The sequence below is a fragment of the Podarcis tiliguerta genome (genome assembly GCF_965153285.1).
Source record: "Podarcis tiliguerta genome assembly, chromosome: 9".
In the NCBI taxonomy this organism is placed as follows: Eukaryota; Metazoa; Chordata; class Lepidosauria; order Squamata; family Lacertidae; genus Podarcis; species Podarcis tiliguerta.
In genome coordinates this window covers 40,885,856-40,909,899 of record NC_139542.1, presented here as the reverse complement: position 1 = coordinate 40,909,899, position 24,044 = coordinate 40,885,856, and the positions used below count along the sequence as shown (strand labels likewise).

The 24,044-nt window shown below is 46.6% G+C and overlaps 1 protein-coding gene and 1 long non-coding RNA gene across 11 annotated transcripts in view; one reads left to right on the top strand and one right to left on the bottom strand.

Annotated features, from left to right (window-relative positions):
- Positions 1-10,397, bottom strand: part of RAPGEF2 (Rap guanine nucleotide exchange factor 2) — a 156,696-nt gene extending 146,299 nt beyond the window's left edge. For 5 of the 10 annotated variants that reach the window (XR_014515123.1, XR_014515124.1, XM_083457002.1 and 2 more), the window contains exon 1: positions 7,872-10,397. Coding sequence is in view for 6 of the 10 variants with exons in the window: in XM_083457002.1 (XP_083313128.1) it covers positions 7,872-7,940 (69 nt within the window). In the remaining 4 variants the exon portion in view is untranslated. The remainder of the gene's footprint in view (positions 1-7,871) is intronic. The other 5 variants (XR_014515125.1, XR_014515126.1, XM_083457003.1 and 2 more) reach the window with 1 other exon arrangement.
- LOC310685407 lies at positions 7,414-20,029 on the top strand. Its single transcript, XR_014515202.1, has 3 exons — positions 7,414-7,831; positions 17,817-17,887; positions 19,791-20,029. It is a non-coding gene; the product is annotated as an uncharacterized lncRNA (long non-coding RNA).
- Positions 20,030-24,044: the final 4,015 nt, after the last annotated feature.

The following is a 24,044-nucleotide window of genomic DNA, read 5'->3' as shown; positions in this document are numbered from 1 at the left end:
TCCACAGTGTGGGGATAGCCAGTGTCTGTGTACTGTCTACATGCTAATTACCGGTAATTAAAAGGTTCTAATAACATGGAAAGTGACACTTTGCAACTACCAAGGGAAGAGGGAGCATAAATGTAAGAGGTACTGCTGTGCATTTTATGGGAAATAGAACTTGAGTACTCCATGAGCAAAGGAACAAAGTACATGGTACCTAACCCCCTTCACTTTACAATAAGCTCTGCCCCAAAATTCCATCCTTCTAGCAAGCCTTAAAGATACAGTCTTAACAGAAAGATTGAGATGCTGTGTTTTTTAAGTTATGAAATTTAAACTGTATTAATCATGGCTTTAAGACTGCAACTCTATGCATACTTACCTAGAAGATAGTCCCACTGAACTCAGCAAGACTTACTTTTAAGTAAGCATGCCTAAGATTGTGCCTTTAATTGCTGTTTTTATCACATACTGTCTTATTGTGTTATAATGCAAGAACATTATTATTTTAGCATTTTAAACCACTTTGGGAAGTGTTTGACTCAAAGGCTATATAGGATTTCACCAAATAAATAAAATGTGGTCTCACTAAAGAAAGAGCATGTGTGTAACACATTTCCTTCCTCATTCACAGCAGGTACATTTTTGGATGTCAGTCCCTAATGAGCAATATGCACACCTCAAGCAGAATGCCTTTCATTCCCACCCCCTTTTCATATTTAACAGATGAGGCAACCAATTATCTAAAGATAGCACAAGGTCAGTTCGAGCTGATGCAGTGCAGAACATGCTTCATATATAAATGTAGAAAATCCAAGCTTCTGAATCCTACACAACTATAAATTTCACAACTATAAATTCAAAACCAAGCACTAGATAGCTACAAAATAACATTAACTGACTCCAAATAGCTTTACCATTAGCTCCCCAAAATTAATTACTGACCAAGCAAAGCAGTAATATTGTCCAAATGCAGAAAAGTTGCAAGAGTAAAGGGATACGTTTTGCACACAAGGATTAAACTCAGATCAGATGCTGAACACAATCTCAGAATGACTTTTCTACCCTATCCAAGTTAACTGCCAGACCCACTATACAGGAATGGAAAAACAGGTTCTGTGGTATAGAAACTTCACAGATAAAAGAATTGTATGCAGTACAAGGAAGCTTAAATAAATAGCCTGGCAAAATAACAGGCAAAATCTGTTTGAGCATCTGATTGGTGTGGCTTCTAAGACTAAGTAAATGGTACACATTCTGGCACTCCACCATGTTACAGTCTTTGATCGAACAGACCCCTAGGTGTGAGCAAAATGTACTTCCACCTGCAAAGGGGATCTCCAATTTCTACTGGGAAATAAGGAACATGAAAAGTTTCTTTAGTTAAGGGAATGACTAACAACTTTGTGTATACTTTTAAAAGAACCTAATAGAGAGGCACATGGTATGTGCACTTTTGTTTGCTTTTTTCAATTGAGTACTGTATACTGGATATTAATGCAATGAAAACCACAACCGAAAACAGTCTTGATGGGAACTTCTGAGGAGAAAACCATAATACTAGCAGAACAATTTTCTGCAACCTCATTCACTTGAAAATATTTGTTGAAACTTAATACAATGTAACAGCAAGAAAGTAAAAATAAATTGTAAAAGTTCAGTGAGATCTTCAGGTAACTGAAAACAGGAAGTGTTGGGCAACTTTTAAGTACAATGCGCAAAACACTTTATCCATCAGCATAGTTAGTCATGCAAGTTTACCAACAATTATCTTCACCTTCTTTTCCTACATTTGTTGATTTGTATCTATTTAAGTTCTCTTGTTGTCAGCACTTCCGGTAAACGAAGTGTTTCAAAATCATCACAACAGGACACAGATAGCCAACTCAAACCACAAAGTATGATTGTATACAACTGTTAAAATACCATGAGCAGCTAATAATTGAGAGCAGTCTTTTGAGGTCCTCTCCATTTTGTAACCAGGGACCATGCCACTAAAAACATTATTACCATTCAAAGCTTAAAAGTCCAAACATTTTAATACATAAGATTTTATTATGTACACCACAAAGAGAGTCAGATGCTTTATCAAAAGCACATTTTATTTCAGTACTCACGTGTGACACACTTTTATGCATGCTTAAAAACTGAGATACGCTCCCCCCCACAAACTGAAATTCTTCCATGTTTTTCCTGCTGAAAAGGCTGAAGTTAGCAGGTGCGCTGGAATAGGTGGAACAAAGGGGTCAGTGTTCCAAAACCCTGAGAACTACTCATGGCTTGAACATTTGTGTCAATTAAGAGTTTCTTGCATGAAAGGATTTTAATTCAGCAAGTTCAAAAGCCTATGTCATAACATAACCAGCTCGCAAAACTGAATCTAGAGAGTAATTGCTGCCTTCTTAATTCTACCAGCTCAATATAGTAAGAGAGATCTTGACAACTTTACTAGCAAGAACCAACCTACAGTAAACACAGCATGGCTGCCAAAAAAACAGTTTCCTCAGGGCACATTCTCCCCTTTCCCTTTGTGATGTAATGTCATCACATATGTATTTCCCAATTCCTTCCACCTAATAATGTGGAGCAGAGACAGCAATATGAAAAACATGACATAATCACTTTGAGAACTTTACCAAAGGCTTCTCCACATTTGAACATTATTTAGCTCTTAATGCACTTTTCTCTCATTCACATTAGACCAGAGTAGTCCACATTCATACAAAACTGAATTTGTTTTCCTGTTCATACCAGCAGGCATTCCCTTTTATGTTTGCCCCTGCCTTCTAATTTGTTGGTTCTATTATGCTGATTACCTACAGGGCTTGTGCACAGACAACTGCATGGACCTTATTTAAAACATCCCCACCACACCAAGGAAGTATGCAAAATCACAGTCAAGCAACTGTAAATTCTCAGCACACACATATTTGCAGTTTCCTGGTTTTGTGCAAATTTGAGGGATCAAAATATATGCTAGCTACTGTGTACAGTACTGCACTGGAAGCAGTTGTGAGAAGGGACAGGGAGAAATTGAAAGCATTGGACAAGTACTGGGCACAGAAAGGGCAGCAGCAGAAAATGATGACTGATCCACCCACACTGAAGCAAATAATCTGTGACTCCATGTGGAACATTCTAGAGCCCAATTTTCCCCATCTTATTATATTATCCCAAATATATAGGGGAAAAACATTAAGATTGGTGTTGTTTGAGGGTAAAATAATATGGACCACACATCTTAAATGGGAACACAAACAACTGCAAATATACAACTCTGTGTGTGCAAGCCACAATTCTAATTACCGTATTTTTCACCCTATAGGACGCACTTTTTCCCCTCCAAAAATGAAGGGGAAATGTGTGTACGTCCTATGGGGTGAATGCAGGCTTTCGCTGAAGCCTGGAGAGCGAGAGGCGTTGGTGCACACTGACCCCTCTTGCTCTTCAGGCTTCAGGAAGCTATCCGCAAGCCTCGCGTGCCTGGCGGGAGGCCCCGCTGGGCGCGCAAGGCTTGCAGGCAGCAGCCTGCAGCCCGAAGCACGGGGCACGTTGAGTAGCACACCCCGTGCTTCGGACAGATGTCGGCAAGCCTTGCGCGCCCAGCGGGAGGTCCCATCGGGCACGCAAGGCTTGGGGCAGCAGCCTGCAGCCCGAAGCAGGGGGCGAGCTGCGGAGCCCGCCTCCTGCTTTGGGCTGATGTCCGCAAGCCTCGCGCGCCCAACGGGGTAAGTAAGTACAATTGTCAGCATGCTATATTACACCATAACTTTTTTTGCCAAAACATAAACGAACATATGTTCATCAACCATTCCTTATCTATCTCCTGCTTTCATTTGCTCCATTGAAACACACTATGGACACAAATCATTTCCCTTCAGATGTAGCACTCAAATGCAGACGATTTCCACAGTGTAGCTGAAGTCCTCCCCACTATACATACACATAAGCAGTTATATGGGCCATTGGGGAGAACAGTAGACCTTTGAACACTTGCCACATCCCATTCAGCATTCTCCCTCTATTTAGTGGATGGAGAAGCAAAATGGTGGGTTGGATGGAAAGATGGTAGGTGTGCACTGGCCCTACTGTTCTCACTGTCACGCTGCCTGTCTGAACACAGGTAGAGGAGAAAACAGATCTTGTCAGTCTAACAGGATTCCTCTGCATGTGAGAGTGCATTGTATCCACAGTGGACTAGATCATGTCTGAAATTTCCAAAATATATTCAGGGTTAAAATGTGAATTCTAAATTGTTAAAACACACACATACACATTAGGAGGAAATACACCTATGGGGAAATAAAAAGATACACATAGGGGATATCTTCCACATGTTTTGCCTTCATCATTAATACTTTATATGCCACATCCTGCTCACAATCCTGGCCTGACATCTTGTTAGTCATGCTGCAGTGGCACAAAGGTTAGGAGCCCCTTATCCCCATTAATTTCAGGACTGACAATTTAGCCATATTTAAACACAGACTGTTCAGTTTGTACCAAACAGTGATAAAAGGCAAAATATAAATCTGGTTGAAAGGTTCCTCTATAAAACCAGTATGAAATGAACAGACTCAGATATCTGAACTTAAGTAAACCATCTGAACTTAAGTAAACCAAGAACTTAGTTGGCTGTCTCAAAGATGCACTGAAATAGTCTTACAGTGCAATCCTATACATGTCAATTTATGAAACTTAATCCAGGTAAGTGTACATAGACTGTAGCATTAGAGGCACCTACTGAGACAGTGCAAGATTGAAAAGAAATAACTGAAATAACTCTGTAGTCATGCAAGAGAAAGTTTAATATTGAAATAGCAAGTGAAGTCACAATAAGGGTAAAGTATCATCCTTTATTCAGTTGGTAAAATCCAAAACAAAATGACCAAAATGTTTCCAGTGTTGCCAACCAAGTGCATTCCCTTCAGTCTGAATTTCTCTTTTAAACTGATATAAAAGGCCAACTGGGGCCTTACTGATATAAGCTACCTTTTAAAGAATGTTGCTACAGTGTTTTCAGTCTGCAGATACTTAACGGTTGCAGTGCTAATGCAGTCCTTGTGTTCTGGATTTAGCTTTCTGCACCATTTATGTTGGCCCTATCTTTACACTAAAGCTAATTTTTTTACTGTGTCACTTCTTTCCTTTTAAAAAAAAAATATATGGCAGCAAGACAATAAAATAAAGTTCACTTTATTTGGCACAGAACACAGTTACCCTAGCCTAATGGACTAGATGATGCTGAAATCCAGCCAGTTTTCTTGCTGCTGACCAACAGTTTTCCTTTCCTATCATTCCAATATGCAGGTCAGAGGCCCATTAATAAAAATGCAGCTTTTCCTGGGCCTTACTACACAAAACCAGAACCCCAGGGAACTGTGTAAATATAGTCACAGTTAAAAGGTCAAGCAAGGACATAAGAACATTCCACTAAAGCAAGATAGTAAAAACCAGTAACAACATTCATTAAAAAAGAAAACAACTAAGATATGGTTTGACTCACATCCAAACCATAAACACCAGATGTATGTATGTATGTGTATGTATGTATGTGTGTGTGTGTGTGTATTCATGCGTGTGTGTGTGTGTGTGCGTGCGCACGCACGAGCATGCGCATGTCTGTGTACTCCCATTGTTCTAGGTGCATTTTGTGACAGGGAATTTCATTAGCACGAGCAGAATGGAAGGAAAAGAGGACCTTTTTCTGCCTTCCCACTTCCAGCTACTCTCTGAAGACTGGAGAAGAGACCCTCTTAAGAATATTGGGGGGGGGGTGGGCAGGGAATAGATTAGACCATGTGAAAAGTGAACATAATATTTTAGCTGCAGTTCATTCATTTTCAGCTCTGTATTCTTGCTATTAAAAAAGTGTACTTAGACATTTTGTTGTTGCGCCCATAATCTAGGTTTAAGGTGCCATTTAGCTCCTAGCTTTCATATCAGAGTTTCTGACACTGCCTAGTGCAACTTGTTAATGGTAAGGGTTTAAGGGTGAGTCATCTCAAAATCAATTAATTGGATTTGTGCACAATTTAAAACTTTAGCCTAAAAAGGACCCCAGAATTGCCCAACAATCATGGAAATGGATGGCAATACATGGCAATACAGACCCCTTAGAAAGCAAGACAGATGGCACTAACTCTAACAAGCAAACTAACATCATAAAGCATTAGCTATTGAGTCAAGGCTATATAGAGGGATCAGGTTTGTGTGGTTTTTTTTTTTAAAAAAAAGCTTATTTATCTTTTAACAATTGGCACTAATAACCCATACAGTCACTGTTCCAAATCAGACAGAATCTGTTCACAGCTTAGCACAACCTTAAAAGGGTTATCCTATCAAAATGTACTCTATGAGCCTCATCTTCCAATTCAGATCCTGTTTACCAAGAGCTAATAATCTGACAAAGAAACCAAGCCAATTCCTGACATTCCACAGAACCAGGCCAGAAATGAAATGTACAGATGGATAAAAAAGAAAAACACTTATCACATTGCTGGAGAAGTTCATTGCATTTTTGAGCAACATCTGCCAGAAGTACCACAAAGCACTGTGGATTAATAAAAATATGGCAAAAACAGTAAGGAAAGAAAGCAGATGAAATAAATGATTTGTTCTTTCAAGTTAGGACGTGAAGCATCCTAAACAACAAGCTTTCGTGCATGACATTATAAAATATACCCCAAAAAGTATTTTATCTAAATGTTCTCTTCCTAGGGAGAATCACTGGCATACTTTACAATGGGTATCTTAAGCACCACATGCAAAGGAGACTACAGGTTATTGCACCATTATCTCATAGCAATCACAAGCCAATACACCAAATGATATATCTCAGTTCCTTTACAGCAGAGCTCAAAACCCTTACCACAATAAACAAATCTGAACGCCACTACACCCTAACATTTTAATAAGTGTTGCACTTAGCTTGTTCATTAAAAGTTGTTTTGTTTTTGTTTTTTAGCATAGCTATTCAGAAAGCAATGTTGTGAAAATCCAATATCCAAACTGGGAGGGGAGACATTTTAAACCACAGTGCTAACCGCCCCCTGCCCCAAGATTAGGTATGAAGCTATCAACCTACTGAAATGAAAGCTCAAGTCAAACTTAGCACAGAAGGGTGAAAGACTAAATTAAGCATCCATCTTAATACTAGCACCCATCTAAGGGGTTACAATGCTGGTGGAGATAGGGGGAGGGGAGCCTAGTGATAGTGTTGTGAATGAATGAGAGAAGCTTTTCTTCCGGTAAGTAGAAAAGGGATTAGAGATATCTGAAAACAGCAGATTAGCTGATGTATCTCTCTGTGTAGACAAGAGAAGGAATCTAAAGTAGCTCAGTTGTTTGGAGGAGAAGGAGGGGGGCGTTTGGGGAAAACATACACACTTTTCTAAGAGCCAGAGAATGCCATTCAATTGTAACTACGTTGGCCAGGCAGGCGGACTGGGTGTGTGTGTGTGATGATACCCATCCGTCACCCTTACAATCACTTAACATCACAGTTCTGTTGACATAGGTGGCTATGACATTTTTTAAAATAAAGGACACGGAGTGAACTCGCCGCCGCCGCCCGCGATTGTGCCAACAGAGACATTATATTCGATGAATTATATCTCATTTATGGGGCATTGGGAACTCATACTGAGAAGAGCTCCCTATACGTGTAGGCCGAGTTGGCGTGGGGAAACGCAGGGGAAGAGAGGGGTTGTTTATGGCTGGGCTCTCCTCTCGACGACAGACAGATAAATTATCCCCAAATGAGATACATGGCAAGAGTGGTGGGGGTGAGGAGAGTGAGAGAAGAGTGGGGAATACTGTATTGCAAGACCAGCAAGAGGAGATTGAGGTGAGTTTCGGGGGGAAGCTGCTCGGGGGTGAAGAAATACCTGGGGGCTCCTGTCGGCCGGGTTTTTCATGACCGCCTGGCGGAAGTTGTTATCCACGTAGGACGCCATCTCGCCCCTTCTCTGCTCCGGGCCGAACGAGGCGCCCCGGCCCCTCCGCTCGTCTCCTGCCGCTCGCGAGCGCCTATTCCTGGCCCCGAGGCGAGGCGGGCTTCTCAGAGCCCCCAGCGGCGGGCGCCGAGAGGGAGTTGGGGGAGAGAGGCGGCTCCCGCTGACCGCCCGTCACTCACTCGGGCCGCCGCTCTTTCCTCCTCCTCGGCGGCGGCGGCGGCGACCAGCCCCTCGGCCTCAGCAGCGCCGCCGCCCGGTCGGGGCCTGTTGCCGGCAGCAGCAGCAGCAGCGACTCCCAGTTCCGCCTCTGCCGGGCTGCCCGGCACTGTCTTCGGCGTCCTGGCCGCCGCCGCGGTCGTCGTCTTCGCCCTGCTTCTCCCGCCTCAGCCGCCGCCGCATCCCCTCAGGCGGCGGGGCGGGAAAGGGGCCGCCGCGTCCTGGCCGCGCTCGGGCTCTGTCTCCGGCCTGGGGAGGGAGGGAGGGAGGGAAGGGGCGGCGGAGCTGTGCCTGAGGGGAAGCAGGAGGAGGAGTGTTGTGGTCGGGCAGGCCGAGGCTCACGGCGGGAGCGGCCTCCAGCGCTCGCTCGCGCTTTGTGCTGCTGCAACCATGGTGAGGAGACGGAAGGAGGGAGCAGCGCCCGGCCACACCGGCAGCAGCGGCGGCGGCGGCGAAGACGACGAGGAGGAGGAGCCGCACCGCCTCAGGTTCCCGCCCCTCGAGCCCTGCTGGTCTCCTCAGCCGCAATGCAAAGCGCCGCCGCTCTCCTCGCAGCGGGGTTCAGGCCGCGCTGCCACAAAAGACTCCGGAATGCCTCGCTCCCTCCGAGAGCCGCGCTGCTTCTTATCCCTCTTCCTTGTGGTGTTTTGTTTTCTTCGCGCGCTGCCTGGTAGTAGTCCGCTATGGGCAGCCTTGCAGGCGCGAACTTCGCGGGAGGAGGGGGGGAACGCAACCGCTCTCGCTTGGGGAAGTTTTCGGCAATAAGAATCCGCTTTCCAGCTTCATTCCGCCGACTGGCAGTGCTCCGCTTCACCCGCCACTAGCACGCGCTGGAAGAGGCGGACCCTTGCGAATGAGTTTCTGATGAGGTTCTCTAGTTTCTGGCATCAGCGGGAGCCACGTGAGAGCCGCTTTGCAGCCTGCGATAACCCCATTCCGTTGAGATATGTTGCAAAGGTGTTGAGAGTGGTCTACTGTTCGAAGGGGGGGGTGCTAGTGTCAGTGTCAGAATGCCAACAATAATGAAGCAGGAGGAAACCTGCGGGATGAAGGCCACCCACATGGTTCCTGGGTCGACGAATGTTTCGCCACCCTGCATCAACGTTCAGGGGCAGCCTCCTCCCACCTCTTTTAGCTGCACAACAACACTGGGAGGCAATGCTGAGAGAGAGGGATTGGCACAGGGTCGTCCTCTGACTTCTTCACCCAGTGAGCTGCTTCAGTGAGTGGTTCTGAACCTAGGACCTAATCCAGCAGTCTAAAATCCTATACTGGCTCTCTCAAGTGTTCACACAGTGGTAGAGAAAAAACACCAGCAGTGAGGCCTGCAAATGGGACTTATTGTGCTTTTTGCAAGAATTGCCACACGCCTCTCTAAATTCGCGTGAAGAATTTCTGCACCAGCACTGGATACTTTGAGGCAAGGGTCACCTGTATGGTGCCTCTGAGTGCACATGCCTTTCCTGGCTCACCTAGGGTCCCATCCCATATGAAAGAAATGATCTACTGTAGCCGGTTAAAGAGTTGTGCTCTTGGTTATGGTGTGTGTTCTGTGATCATGACAGTTTCTCCAGTTTGTGCAAAGAGGTTGGCGAACTGTGGGAAATCGGCTGCTGGCATGAACATTGGCTATGTCTTTAGTTGAACTGGTCGAACTAGATCTTACAGCCAGGTAATGGGGAGTTCCCATGTGAAAACAGTCTCAGGAATATATGATATGTTTACAAACAATGAGCTGGAAGGAACCTTGGAGGTCCAACTCTGTGTCCAACTCTTTGCTCAATGCAAGGTCTGCCATGCAAGATGTAATTATGGTATAACATCCCTGACCAATGGTCATCCAGTCTCTACTTAAATACCAACAGCAAGAGAGAGCCCACCACCTCTGGACAGTGGAATAGCACACTTGCCATTGGGAAGCTTCCCCTGTTGCCCTGCAATTTCCACTGTTACGTCTCACGATGCCCAATAGTGCAAGAGAGAGCAAAGTCTGCTCCATGTTCTGCATAATAGTGCTTCAGATATTTGAAGACTACTGTGTCCTTAATCTTCTCCAGGATAAACATACTCAGCTCTTTCAACTTTGTCACAGGACTTTGTTTTTAGACCCATGCTGGTCACTTTTGTCTGTACACATAGCCTTCTTAAAATGTGACCAGAACTGAGCACTTGACTTCAGATGTGGTATGACCAGCACACGATAGAGAAGAAATACTATTCCCCATGATTGGGGATTGATTGTGCAGTCTACTCTTGTCAGGGCTGGCTCCGGGTCCCAGCTCACCAAGGACCAACGCTAGCCGATAGTACCGTATCAAAGTCTTTATTGAAGAATAGTCTCCATTTACAAGTCTCAGCGTCCCAGCCCTACGTCTGGACTCTAGACCGGCGAAGCTCTGTCTGGATCTCCACCCCCCGTGCACCAGTTCAAGACTCTAATCTTACTCCACCTCTTCCTTCTCTCTTTCTTCCTCTGGGTCTTACTACCCCCCGGGGTCTCATTCCTCCTGGACTCTTCCGATGCGGAGCTAGACCCCTCTGACTCCTCCCCCTCTCTTCGGCGGGCTTTAGGACCTGGCTCCTTACCCGGGCTGCCCACCTTGCCGCCCTCCTGTACATTTGAACTTGGCGCGCGCGCGCGTTTTACTTTCCGAATGACCGTTTCCTCGCTCCCTGACGAGGGTGTGGCCACTCCTGCCTCACGTTCTCCCTCTGCCTGCGCGCTCCCTGATCCCGATGCCTTGGACTCCTCCCCCCTACTGCACTCTGGGGGGGACGCTGGTCCGGATTTCCAGCTGCTACTCTCTGAGTCCCCTTCTTCCCGAGGTGCCCCCCTGGGCACTCCCCTTGCCCTGACCATGGGGGCCCCTTTCTGTGAATCCTCCGAGTCACTGGAGAGACTCAGAGATCTTGGACTACTGTCGCCGCTGACATTTCCTTCCGACTCCTCCCCCTCGCTCTCTGTTTCTTCCCTCTCCAGTGACTCTGCTCCTGAACCCCTGACATCCATCCCCCCCTCGAAGCCCCCCCTTCCCCCCTCCCCTTCCTCCGGCGGGGGTGCTGGGTGCTCCGTCGTTGTGGGGGTGAATGGTGGATACAGTTCGTCCCCCGTGGCGTGCATCCAGTTAGAGAAATCCGGCTCGTCCTCCATGTCTTCGCCGACCTCGTTCTCCTCTGCTTCCATCTCCGTGCCGCCATGCTCGAACCCAACGTCCTCCCCCATCACGTCCATGTCCCTCTCACCCTCGTTCCCCTCTGGGTCCGTTGCCTGCCAAGGGCCCCTCAGCCACCTCTCCTCTCCTCGATTGTCCCACCAAAACGAGCGGTCTGAGGCAAACCCCGAGGGCGAGCCCTCCGGTGAACGTGTGTCTAATGCTGGTTCTTCGTCCGAGGTGAATCCCTGGAACGTGCTGGTAGAAAGCGTGGGTGTGAAAAGCCAGTCGTCGAAATACTCGGCTGGCATGGGCCTGTGTGGGAACAAGGCATGAAACTCCTCTTTGAGGAGAGGCTCGTCCAGGGCATAGTCCGGCACCCAACTGTTGGCGCTGGCCGGGGTACCTTCCCTTGCGAGAAAATATTCTACTCCCTCTTCCCCCCATCTCGAGTCCAAAATCTCTGTGACCTGGTTGATGGGTTCCCTTCTTGGCGACTCCCTCCTTGGGGGGATCTCCTTATACTGGTCTGGTGCCGTGCCCTGCGCCTGAAATCGGTGAGGTGCTTTGTAGGGCGTGAGCACCGACCTATGGAATACTGGGTGCATTCTGGATCCTTCCGGAAGTGTCAACCGGAAGGCCACCGGATTGATCTGTGCCTCAACTAGGTAAGGTCCTAGCTGCTTATGTCCGAGTTTCTTCTTAGCTAAGGATCTGGTCGGCACTGCGTGGGCCGCTAACCACACCCAGTCTCCCACCTGTATGTCTTCACCAACCCTCCTGTGCTTGTCAGCCTGCAGTTTGTATGCGTGCTTTGCCAGCTCTAACTGCCTCCTAAGCTGCTCGTGGACTTCCTGCAATTCCGCCGCCAAGACTTCCGCTGCCTGTGGCTCCCCCTCCCCCAGTCTCTCTAATCCCGGGAAGGTTCTGGGATGCCTCCCGTTGTTGGCGAAGAACGGCGTCACCCCTGTGGACACGTGCTTCGTGTTGTTGTAAGCGAACTCAGCGAGCGGCAGGTAGTCCACCCATGTCGTCGGCTGTTGATTTGCGTAGCATCTCAGGTACTGCTGCATGACGGCGTTGACGCGTTCCGCTTGTCCATTGGTCTGCGGGTGTCTCGCCGACGCTAGGTTGATCTTGACGTTCAGGAAACCCATCAGCTTCTGCCAGAAGCTCGAAATGAACTGGCGCCCCCTGTCGGACAAGATAGACCGTGGCAGTCCATGCACTCTGAAGACGTGGTCTATGAACAGTTTGGCGGTCTGTTCTGCCGTGGCGACCTTCGCGCACGGAATGAAGTGGGCCATTTTAGTGAACATGTCCACCACCACTAGCACTGCCGTCTTACCCCTTGAGCTGGGTAAATCCGTGACAAAGTCCAGGGCCACCCTCTCCCACGGTTCGCTCGGAGTCTGCAGCGGTTCGAGCAGTCCCGCCGGAGGTTTGTGGACTGACTTGGCCCTTTGGCAGGTGTCGCACCTCGAGACGTACTCCGCGACTTCCCCCCGCATCTTGGGCCACCAAAAATCTCTGGCAACGAGTTCTGCCGTCTTCTCCTTGCCAAAGTGCCCGGCGGTGGGTGCGTCGTGTAACTGCTGCAGTACTTTCGCCCGGAGGTCCTCTCCCGGTACATAGAGGGCCCCTCTGCGGATGAGCAATCCGTCTCGTACTTGGAACTCGTCGTCCTTCACCGTGCCCTTGTGCACCTCCTCCATCTTGGCTTGTGCAAAGGGGTCCCTCTGCAGTGCTCGACGGACCGCCTCCAAGTCCACGGTTGCTGCAGCGCACGCCCACGCTTCCGGAGCGAAAATGTGCTTGGCCGCTGCTGGTGCCGCCTCTTCGAGGTATTGCGGCTTCCTGGACAGTGCATCCGCCATGATGTTGTTGTCGCCTGGGATGTATTCTATCCTGAAGTCGAAATCCGCGAAAAATTCCGCCCATCTGATGTGCCGCTGGTTTAGGAATCTTGCCGTGCGCCAGTACTCCAGGTTCTTATGATCCGTGCGGACCTGCACGGTGTGCTTGGCCCCGACGAGGAAGTGTCGCCACGCCTTGAATGCTGCATGAATGGCCAGCAACTCCCTGTCCCAGATGGTGTAGTTTTGCTCCGACTTGCTGAGCTTCCTAGAGTAGAAGGCACACGGTCTCCAGTCCCCATGCGGGTCCTCCTGCAACAGTACGGCGCCCACGGCTCTGTCTGAGGCGTCTGTTTCAACCCTCATCGGTTTGCTGGGATTCACATGCAGTAGCTGCCCTTCGGACGAGAAGAGACGCTTAAGGTTCTGAAAGGACTGCTCCGCTTGCTCCGTCCAGATGAACTTCTTCTTCTTAGAGCTGAGCGTGTCCGTAATGGCCGCCGTCTGCATCGCGAACCCCTTGATGAACTTGCGGTAAAAGTTGGCGAACCCCACAAACCGCTGGACCTCCTTCCGATTGCGCGGGCTCTTCCAGTCCAACACTGCGCGAACCTTGGCGCTGTCCATGGCAAGCCCCTTGTCCGACAGCTTGTAGCCTAGGAAATCCACCTCCGTCCTGTCGAACTGGCACTTCTCCAGCTTGGCATACAGCCGAGGCTCCTGCAGTCTCTGCAGAACTGCCTTGACGTCACCTTCGTGGGCCTCCTCCGATTCTGAGAATATCAGGATGTCGTCCAAGAAGCAGACGCATGTCTTGTAGAGGAGACCCGCCAGGACGTGATGCATGAAAGCTTGAAAACAGTGGGCGCCATTTTGTAAACCGAAGGGCATAACTCTGTATTCATATGTGCCCAGGGGCGTGAACATGGCAGTCTTCCACTCGTCTCCTTCCCGTATGCGAATCAGGTTGTACGCCCCTCGCAGATCCAACTTCGTAAAAACGCGTCCTTTCCTCGCCGTCGCCAGCAGGTCATCCATCTTGGGCATGGGAAAGGCCGCGGGCTTGGTTCTGGAATTTAAAATTCTGAAGTCTACCACAAGTCTTTTTTGGGGCGTGTCTCTCTTCTTCACAAAGAATACAGGACTGCCCCCCGCTGCCTTCGACTCCCGGATGAAACCGCGCTTCAAGTTGAGGTCTATGAACTCCTTGAGCTCCTGCAGCTCATCCTCAGACATGGAATACAGTTTCCCGGCTGGCAGCGTCGCTCCTGGCAGGAGGTCAATCTTGCAGTCATAGGGCCTGTGGGGGGGCAGCTTGTCCGCTTCCTTCTCGCAGAAAACCTCCAAAAACGCTGCATACTTGCGAGGCACTGCTTGCAGCGTGCCTAATTGTAGCTGCGGGTCGTCCCCTCCTTCTTCCGGGCTAGGAAGGATGCAATGTTCCGCGCAATAGGAGGAGCCGAAGGTCAGTTGGCGTTGGTACCACGCCAATGCTGGGCTGTGCCTGTGCAGCCAACTCATGCCGAGGACTACCGGCGTGTCCGACAGGTGTGTGACATTAAAGCTGATGACTTCTCGGTGATTTCCAATCCGCATCACCATTGGTTGCGTTTGTTGCACCACCTGCCCCCCTAACAAGTCTCTGCCATCCACCGTGACAACGTTCAGGGGCAGCGTGGCTGGTAGCAGTGGTATATTGTGCTGCTGAATGAATTCCAGTCCCATAAAGTCAGCGTTGCTGCCGGAGTCAATGGTGATCGGCACCTCCAGAGTGCGTCCATTGGGCAGTTGGAGAGACGCTGTAAGTTGCACCACTGGTTTGGGTGGGAGGGGGTCTGTGGGTTGCAAAAGTGCTGGGGATTGTTTCATTGACTTGTCTGACTGGACCCCAGTGCCTCTTCCTCCAGCCAGACTCTGTCGTTTAACTGTTGCTGCGTTTTCAATTGAGCTGCTTCAGCGACTGTTGCGGAGGCTGCAGTGTGCTTGTGGAGCCTCTGGGGACACTCTTTCGCCATGTGTTGAGCACTGTCGCAGATGTAGCACTTCCTGTTCCCTCTAGGAGGCTTCGTTTTGGCTGCTCCCGGTGTTAGGGCTCTGTTAGCTGACTGAGCCCTGGCACCTCCTATCTCCATCGGCTCTTCTCCCCCTCCCTGCGAGGGTGTGGAGTGCGCACGCGCTGCTTCTCTGGGAAAGAAGGGAGGTGCTCTGGCTGGTGCCCTTCCCCAACGCCCTTCCTCCCTGTTGCAAGGACGTTCTTCCAGATGCACCCCGATCTCCAGAGCCCTCTGGACTACCTGCTGGGTGCTCCTTGGTCTCTCCCCTCTTCCAATCTCCGCTTTTACATCTGCATTCAACCCCTCCCAAAAGAGGTCTCTGACTGGCGCAGAATCTTTTTCCCACCCCAGGGCATGAACCAGTCCGAAGAATCGAGTATGGTACTGCCGCACGCTGGCTTTGCCTTGTTTAAGTCCATGTATGTCCCTCCTGGCAATATCGACGTCTACCTTTGATAAAAAGCATGAGTCCATTGCTTTAATAAAAGCCTTCGCATCTTGGAGCGCTGGATCATTGTCCCTCCATAGATTCCGCAGCCACGTCTTGGCTTCCCCATGCAAATGGGACAAGATAAACCCCACTCTCTCTCTCTCATCTCTAAAGTCTTTGTCAAGTAAATCCAGCGCAAACAGCAGGTCTGCTCTGAAGTTGGGGTACTGCTGCAAACTCCCGTCGAAATGCGATACAAGGCTTCCTCCCCTTCTCCCCAAACCTATGCCTTCTGCCTTGGCTCCCGTTTGCCCCTCTTTGGAAAGCACGTCCAACCTGGCCTGGAGATCCCGGCAGGAGGTAACCATCTCCTCCTCTCTCTTCCTGGATGCAATTACCTCAGTGCTGAGTTGTGTCACCGCTTCTTGCAGGGCTTTTATCTTCTCTTCCGTCGTCATCTTGCCTGAGTTTTGTGAGCTCTGTAAGCACCCCTCCTCTGTCCTCGCTGCGCCGACTCACGTGGCGAGGTTCTTGGTGCCAAAACTTTAAAATTTGAGACAGAGCTTACAGTCAGGGCTGGCTCCGGGTCCCAGCTCACCAAGGACCAACGCTAGCCGATAGTACCGTATCAAAGTCTTTATTGAAGAATAGTCTCCATTTACAAGTCTCAGCGTCCCAGCCCTACGTCTGGACTCTAGACCGGCGAAGCTCTGTCTGGATCTCCACCCCCCGTGCACCAGTTCAAGACTCTAATCTTACTCCACCTCTTCCTTCTCTCTTTCTTCCTCTGGGTCTTACTACCCCCCGGGGTCTCATTCCTCCTGGACTCTTCCGATGCGGAGCTAGACCCCTCTGACTCCTCCCCCTCTCTTCGGCGGGCTTTAGGACCTGGCTCCTTACCCGGGCTGCCCACCTTGCCGCCCTCCTGTACATTTGAACTTGGCGCGCGCGCGCGTTTTACTTTCCGAATGACCGTTTCCTCGCTCCCTGACGAGGGTGTGGCCACTCCTGCCTCACGTTCTCCCTCTGCCTGCGCGCTCCCTGATCCCGATGCCTTGGACTCCTCCCCCCTACTGCACTCTGGGGGGGACGCTGGTCCGGATTTCCAGCTGCTACTCTCTGAGTCCCCTTCTTCCCGAGGTGCCCCCCTGGGCACTCCCCTTGCCCTGACCATGGGGGCCCCTTTCTGTGAATCCTCCGAGTCACTGGAGAGACTCAGAGATCTTGGACTACTGTCGCCGCTGACATTTCCTTCCGACTCCTCCCCCTCGCTCTCTGTTTCTTCCCTCTCCAGTGACTCTGCTCCTGAACCCCTGACAACTCTTTATTTCTTTTTTTAACTAGAGAGAAAGAAAGAGAGAGAAACACCTATCACACTATTAGCTCATGTCCAGCTTGTGATCCACTAAGACACCTAGATCCTTTTCACATGGATAGACCGACTATCTAAAATAAAATGTAGGAGATCGTTCTTCCTGTATGATGTTTTCATGCATGATTTTCCTCATGCCTCCCTAATTCTATAGTGATCCATTGCATCAAGAGTCCAAATGACCACCTCCTCCTGAGCTAACCATTGTTCTTCAGACACTCCTTGGCTGCTTTTGTATAGTTTATACCACCTAGCTTATAGCTTATTAGCATTTACCTCCTGAAACTTAGTTCTGCAAATCCCTTTATTATGCCTCAACATCTGTACAAGTTCCTAAATGTGCAAATAAGGCACATGCTCTCTTTTGTTTTGGCAAAACTATTTTGGCTGCCCTACATCAATTGCACCACCTCAATCAGCGAAGCTAGAATGCATTACCGTGCCCTTCCCTAACTTTCAAAGGAGGTTTTCTTTGTGGCATCTATGACTGGTGCTCTTTGAAAGCAATTCCAAAGCTTTGTTGGATAAACAGATTGCTTATAAACCTCTTGATTAAAAAAAAAAATCATCCAAATGGTGTACTGATAAAATTCTAGGTAAAACTTGGCTAAAATCCATGAAAACAAATAGTCACAAAACCATAATTAAATCAATAAAATTTTAAAACAAATAGCACTTACCTTTACAGTGTGCTTTAGAGGTGTTCAGAGTGCTTCACATTCATTATCCTGTAATCCTTACAAAAGCTTTGTAAGATAGGTTTATAAAGTTTATTACCTTTATATTGCATATGCAGGAGAAGGAAGTGCTAAGCCTAAGAAAGAGTGACTTGTTTCAAGTGAGTGCATGGTAGAGGCAAAATTCCAAGTAAGTATTTCCTAGTTTGTCAATCATCTCTTAGTTGGCTATCCTATATTAACTATAATCATGCTACTCATGTAGTTTTCTGAATTGTTATTGGCATCTGTATGTCTTGAAAGACAAGGGAAGAGTGTGCCATAGGGGGTAAAATCAAATCAGTGGAGAGTTACAGTGCCTGCTGTGGCTGTAGAGAGCAATATGGGAGAGAAATGCTGTATTGCAGCTGGGGTAGATGAAGGTGTCTGGTTTTGCTGATGCAGATGCACCATTGTTATTTAGGCTTATGACTAACAGCAGTAAAAGATAACAATATCTTGCATGTGAGGAGATACAACAAAACCAATAATAAAACAACAGGCTCTGTGCACTAGCTATGGGACCCAAAATTTGCAGGGCAAATAGTATGTTGCGCCCATGTTTTGAGGGAGGGAGGGAAAGAGTATGTCATTCTCTTGGCATAGCTACTTTTCTCACTTCCCCCCCTAAGTTCACCCACAGCTGACAAATGTCCTTGCAGGAGAGCAAAAGCAAATTTATAATACAATTTAACACCTCATTTTGTATTATGTAATGGATTTTGCTTGTATTAAATTGCTTAAACACTTACATTTGTGCTTGCCATAGCACTGCACATTACCATAGATGCTTAAATAGTAATTACATTTGTTTCAGCAACACTTCTAAGCAAGGTGCAAGTCTGTTAACTGCACTTGCTTCCCATAAACAATTTGTACTTTTTATGCCCTGGCCTGTTACAGAAACAGTCTGTAATGTTAAGGAAGCGCATAACAATCACTCGATGATAGTCTAGCACTAGTGCAAGTTAATATGTAATAATAAGTAAAATATATGTAGGAAATACGGTTTTGAAAAGATGGTCCTTAATTGGCCGGCTCAGTTTCTCCATACGAAATCTTTATCCCATTGCATACATAGAAAAATAAAGTTTAGTATGATATCCAAGTCCAAAGTTTACAAAACCTGTGGCTTCCAAGGCCACTGCAAAAAAAAATTCTGTGCATGAGGGCAAGGCGGTGAGGGTTTGCTGTAAGAGATCACAGCTGCCTTACCCACCAGTGCTGCCAAGTGCAAGCTAGGAGTGAGTGGGTAGGGGAAACACAGCACAGGCGTGGAAAGCAGATGGTCTCAAGTAAATCCCAGCTCTCTTATCAAAGGCTCACCCCAAGCCTTTGCCTCAGAATCACCTTCTAATATGGCCATTCCTCTCCTCCATGCAGCCTCTCCACTATATTATATATTTAATGCCTCTTCTATTTCTTTCTTCTGTTAACGTATGTCTGGTCTGAACTGAACTGAGAGTCACAGGTTTCAAGCTCCAACTTTAGGGCTTTAAAAGTAAGCACTTTGAATTAGGCTTGGAAGTGAACGAGGAATCAGCCAAGCTCTTTTAAAACTGGTAAGCTGTGGTCCGAAGCAATTTTACCAGTTAAAAATACAGGGAGCAATATTCTTAACTGGAGCGTCTGAGCCATCTTCAAAGGCAGCCCCACATAAAGTACATCATAATCTAACCAAGAGGTTATTGGGGTGTAGATTACTCTGGATAGAGTACAGTATATCTTCATTCTATTCATTGAGAGGGGGTTTTCTTGCTCACTGCTTCCTGTTGCTTTCCTGACTTCGACATATTTAATGCATGAGCAGCTGAAATGTTTTTCTGAGTAAGATTGTGGAGCAACAAGATGATCAAGAGAGGCAGCAAATACTCTAGAAGTACCTTGGCCATGGAGAAGAGCAGACCTGGGGCCAGTGATCAGCCAAGAAGGCACTGGTGCACAGTCCCAGAGGCTCAGAAGGGCCCTTCACTAGCCTGGCTTGGCAGTTCCACCACTTCCTCCTCACCAGGCCCCTAGTGACTGGGTTTCATTCATTTTTTCTTTTTCTTCAGCAGTCTTATGAAATGTCCTGGGAAGAAGATGGGAAACAAAGGCCAGAAGCATCTTGGCAGGCAGGCTGAAGAGAGAATGGGAGAGATGCCTTGGGCTCCAGGGCTGTACTCCTGTGGAGAACAAGACCCTATTGAGTTGACCATGCTACTTTTGTAACAGTATAAAGGCTGGGTGCAACCTCTGTTTTCATTATGTTTCCAGTTCATTGCAATAAAACTATGCATTTGCAACACAAAGGAGCTCTAGAGTGGAAGCAGTTGTTTATTTTATTTTTATTGTATATTGTCTTCAGAAAAAAACTCAAAGTGATTTACAAAAAAACTTTAAAAAACAAGTGTAAACATGTTAAAGAGTGTAGCAGCAACAACAGCTGTTCAAGCAACTCTGTCACTACCTAAGATATGCATTTTTAGGATCAGAGTTGCATTCTGGTTTGTTTTTAGGTTTTTCTTTTCTTTCTTTTCAGGCTGAGCTTTGAGCAACATTCACCTGATGATCCGTTGCCTCTCAATTTTTCTCCCTCAATTACTCCATAGTTTTCTTATTTCCCACCAACAGCCTAAAACAGATATGGCATTCCCTTATTGATATTCATTACATTAAAAAAAATATTGTTTCTGCCTCCAAAAGTAATTCACAACAAAACTAGATAACAGTATGATAATAAAGTATAAAATGCAGTACTGGAGAGAAGTAGAGAAGTGCAGAGCGACCTTAGTCTTCATTCAGATATAATACCAACCGGAAGCTGAACAATACTTAACTATAAAACACCAGGTTTATTTTATGTGGAATCTCTAGTAAAATTTCATTCCTCATTTTCATAGTCCACGCTGGAGTCAATAACAGGCTGTTAGTCCCCAGCTAATTTTTCAGCTGAAGAATCACAGAACATTTATAGTTTCACATCAAGATTACACAAGATGAATGAGGATATGGCAACTGACATGTGACACCAGTTATTTAAAGAAGTCAACTGAATCATAATTAGGTCAAAGTGGGTAGGACAGCCTTCCCCAACCTGGTATCTTCCAGCTATTTTGGACTCCAACTCCCATTAGCTGGGCTTTAATGCAGCTGGGTTTTAATCCTTCTGCAAAAGGGTGCCATCCCCTGTAACCATATATGCTTGAAAAGAATGTGATTCCTTCTCCATAAGGCCACATACAAAGCACTTACAGCAATATATTTCTTAGAAGTTCATGTGACCTAAGTTAAGGTTACCAGATTTTTTTCAATGAATCCAGGGACACTTTTCAGCTTCAATGGATTCTGTATGGGGACTGATTTGTAAATCCGGGGACTGTCTCCGGGAAATGGGGACGTCTGGTAACATTAAACTAAGTGCTCTGGCAAAAGATAATTCTAGTTTAAGAATTGTATCTATGTACAGTGGTACCTCGGGTTACATACGCTTCAGGTTACAGACTCCGCTAACCCAGAAATAGTACCTCGGGTTAAGAACTTTGCTTCAGGATGAGAACAGAAATTGGGCGGTGGCAGCACGACAGCAGCAGGAGGCCCCATTAGCTAAAGTGGTGCTTCAGGTTAAGAACAGTTTCAGGTTAAGAATGGACCTCCGGAACGAATTAAGTACGTAACCAGAGGTACCACTGTATTTCATTTTTAAACCATCTATCAGTACAGACCCTTGAATCAATTTCATTGTGATTTAATCATTGTATAACCACATTTTCCCAAAGAACTATAGCCTGATATTTTTATGCTAGCATACAGTACATAGGGGAATGTTGGCCTGTTGTTGTCACATACCAGTAATCGAGATACACAGAACTGAAAAGTGCAGTTTAGGTGGAAGTCCTTTTTAAAATCTTTTTTGTACAATGGGTTGTGTGTCATTTTTCCTTTTTCCTTTCATTCAGCATTTCACAATGGAGAGCCAGACAGTTATTAAACTTCAAGGGGAAAAAACAATGGCTATTGAAATGAAATTTTACAAATGCTGAACTTCATTAAACATAAAGGCATTTATTTTCTCAAAAGAGTGATGATTAACATTTAATCATTTCCATTACTTACTGTTGATTACCAGTAGCTGAATCTGTGCCCTTCATAAGCTCATGAAAGGGGTAAGAATGATGGAAACCAAACTGGACAGAAGAAAAACACTACAGAAAGTCCAGATACTATTGAAGTTAATGAAAAAGTCACCAAAGATACTGATGAATGTGGAGTTAAACATTTTCAAACAAGCAGCCCATTACTCCTACTAGTAGAGCCTTAGAACTTTTAGTTTTCGTTGTTTTAAAAATATGAGACATGAAGTTGCTTGGCCATTTTTCCAACTCAGAAAATCTGTCTGCAAACTTTTCCTGAATAATTGGCAGAGTCCTCACATGGGTACAGGGTCACTTCTCTCCCCATCTGTTACTCCAACCCCCCAGCCCAACTTGCTCACATGCACATATACAGGAAAAAAGGGATAGAGCTACACACTTTCCCATGAGGTCTGGGTAAAAGCTGGATCCAGAATTAACACGAATCCTCTTGAATTTCCATGATTTTTACATAGGGTTCCCCCAAACCACCATCAAATTAAAACTTACATTTGTAGCTCTAGAGGTCCAGCACTTGCCAGGGAGGTAGTGTCACAAAAATGTTGATCCAAAATACTTTTCTTTTTTGTTGGATGCCAGCAAAACCACCAGTGATTCACAGAACACACCTGTGGACACGAAGGTGCCATATGATTTCATTGTGGTTTGAGGGGTGTCATTGTAAAAAAAGAATGACAACCCATAACAATCTAGTCCAATGATTCATTTTATGTGCCATAGTGGTACCACAAATGCCAGATCCATTATTTTTATGGTTCAGAGTATGGAGATAGATGTGATCCATTATTTAAAGGTGGCTTTGGGAGCTCCTGTGTTAAAACTATGCAAATTCAAAAGCTTTCAGTTACATGTGGGGGGGGGGAGTCTTCTTTCTCTGACTTTCCTCTGTGCCCACTCTTTCCGCTGCTTTCTTTACCCCAAGGCTTCCCCCCCCCCAAAAAAAAATCACTCTTCATTGCCTCCCACATTACATTTATCAGGCAGTGTGCAGTCCCATTTTAAAAACATTTTATGGGCCATTAGGCAAACTTCAAAGTGAAGTGCTAGCAAGACTCCAGCTGACTACCATCTTTATTTCCAAAATAATGCCTTTGGGCCTACACTGGGGCCAGCGGCATTCTGGAGAAATGAATAGGCCAAACAGCTAGAGCCTCACCAGGACTTTGCTTTGAAGCAAGCCTAGCTGCCTGGAATTTTTAAAAATTAAAATCTTGGGTCAAAGGCCTTGTGGGCACATATAGAGATCTTTATGCCTCCCATTAAGGAAGGCAGGTATAGAAGCGAATCATCAGAATATAACTTCCCACTTTATTAAATGAAGGTCCTATTTTTCTCGTTTCTTCAGTAGTGCTTTTAGAATCAATTCTACTGATCTGGTTGGTGCAAGACACCTGCATCCTGTACTTTGAGGAAGTGCTCCCTTCCTCAGAACCTGACCTAGAGAGCACCTGTGACACCCATCTAACCCACAATATCTCCCTCAGAGTGAGGCCAGAGGTGGGCAGACCAGAGAGTCTCACATTGGCCCTTAGCCACTTTTTGAAGTACCAAATGCTACAGGCACAAAAGCAGTGATGGTGGGTGGCAGTGGTATCAGCCATGGGGATGGATAAGGGCATGTGATTCATTGTCCCACCTTATCTGCCACTTAAGCCATGTAGGTCATAATATGGCCAGATCTAAGCTCAAGGTGATAAGCAGATGGAAAATGTTACATTAAGATCTTTGTCCATGCCTTTTTTTCTTGGATCACCCAATGAGTAGTGACCAACAGGATCTTGTATTTTCCACGTCCTTCTTGGATACAGACATACAGAACCAATTGCAACCTATCATTTTCCATGTGCCTGCCTCTTTGGGTACTGGCCAACACAGTACAAGAGAACTTCTGATGGGTGTTCTCTTAGGTAAGAGTGTTATGGCATCTTAAGAGCTATGAGTGACAGCACCCAAAAGGGAAGGCATGTGGATGGAGGAGCTGAAAGTCAAGCCAATGCCCATGAAGTCTTTAGCCAGTTGATTCACCACTTTTATGACTTCTTTGAATAAGCAAGGAAATATAAAAAAGTGAAACTATAACAGTTTGCCATATACAGTACAACAAAACAGAGGTTTTTGGTTGTGCAAAGAGTCTTTGGCTTCTTTGAGATTTTTTCAATATATTTACTTTCCAGG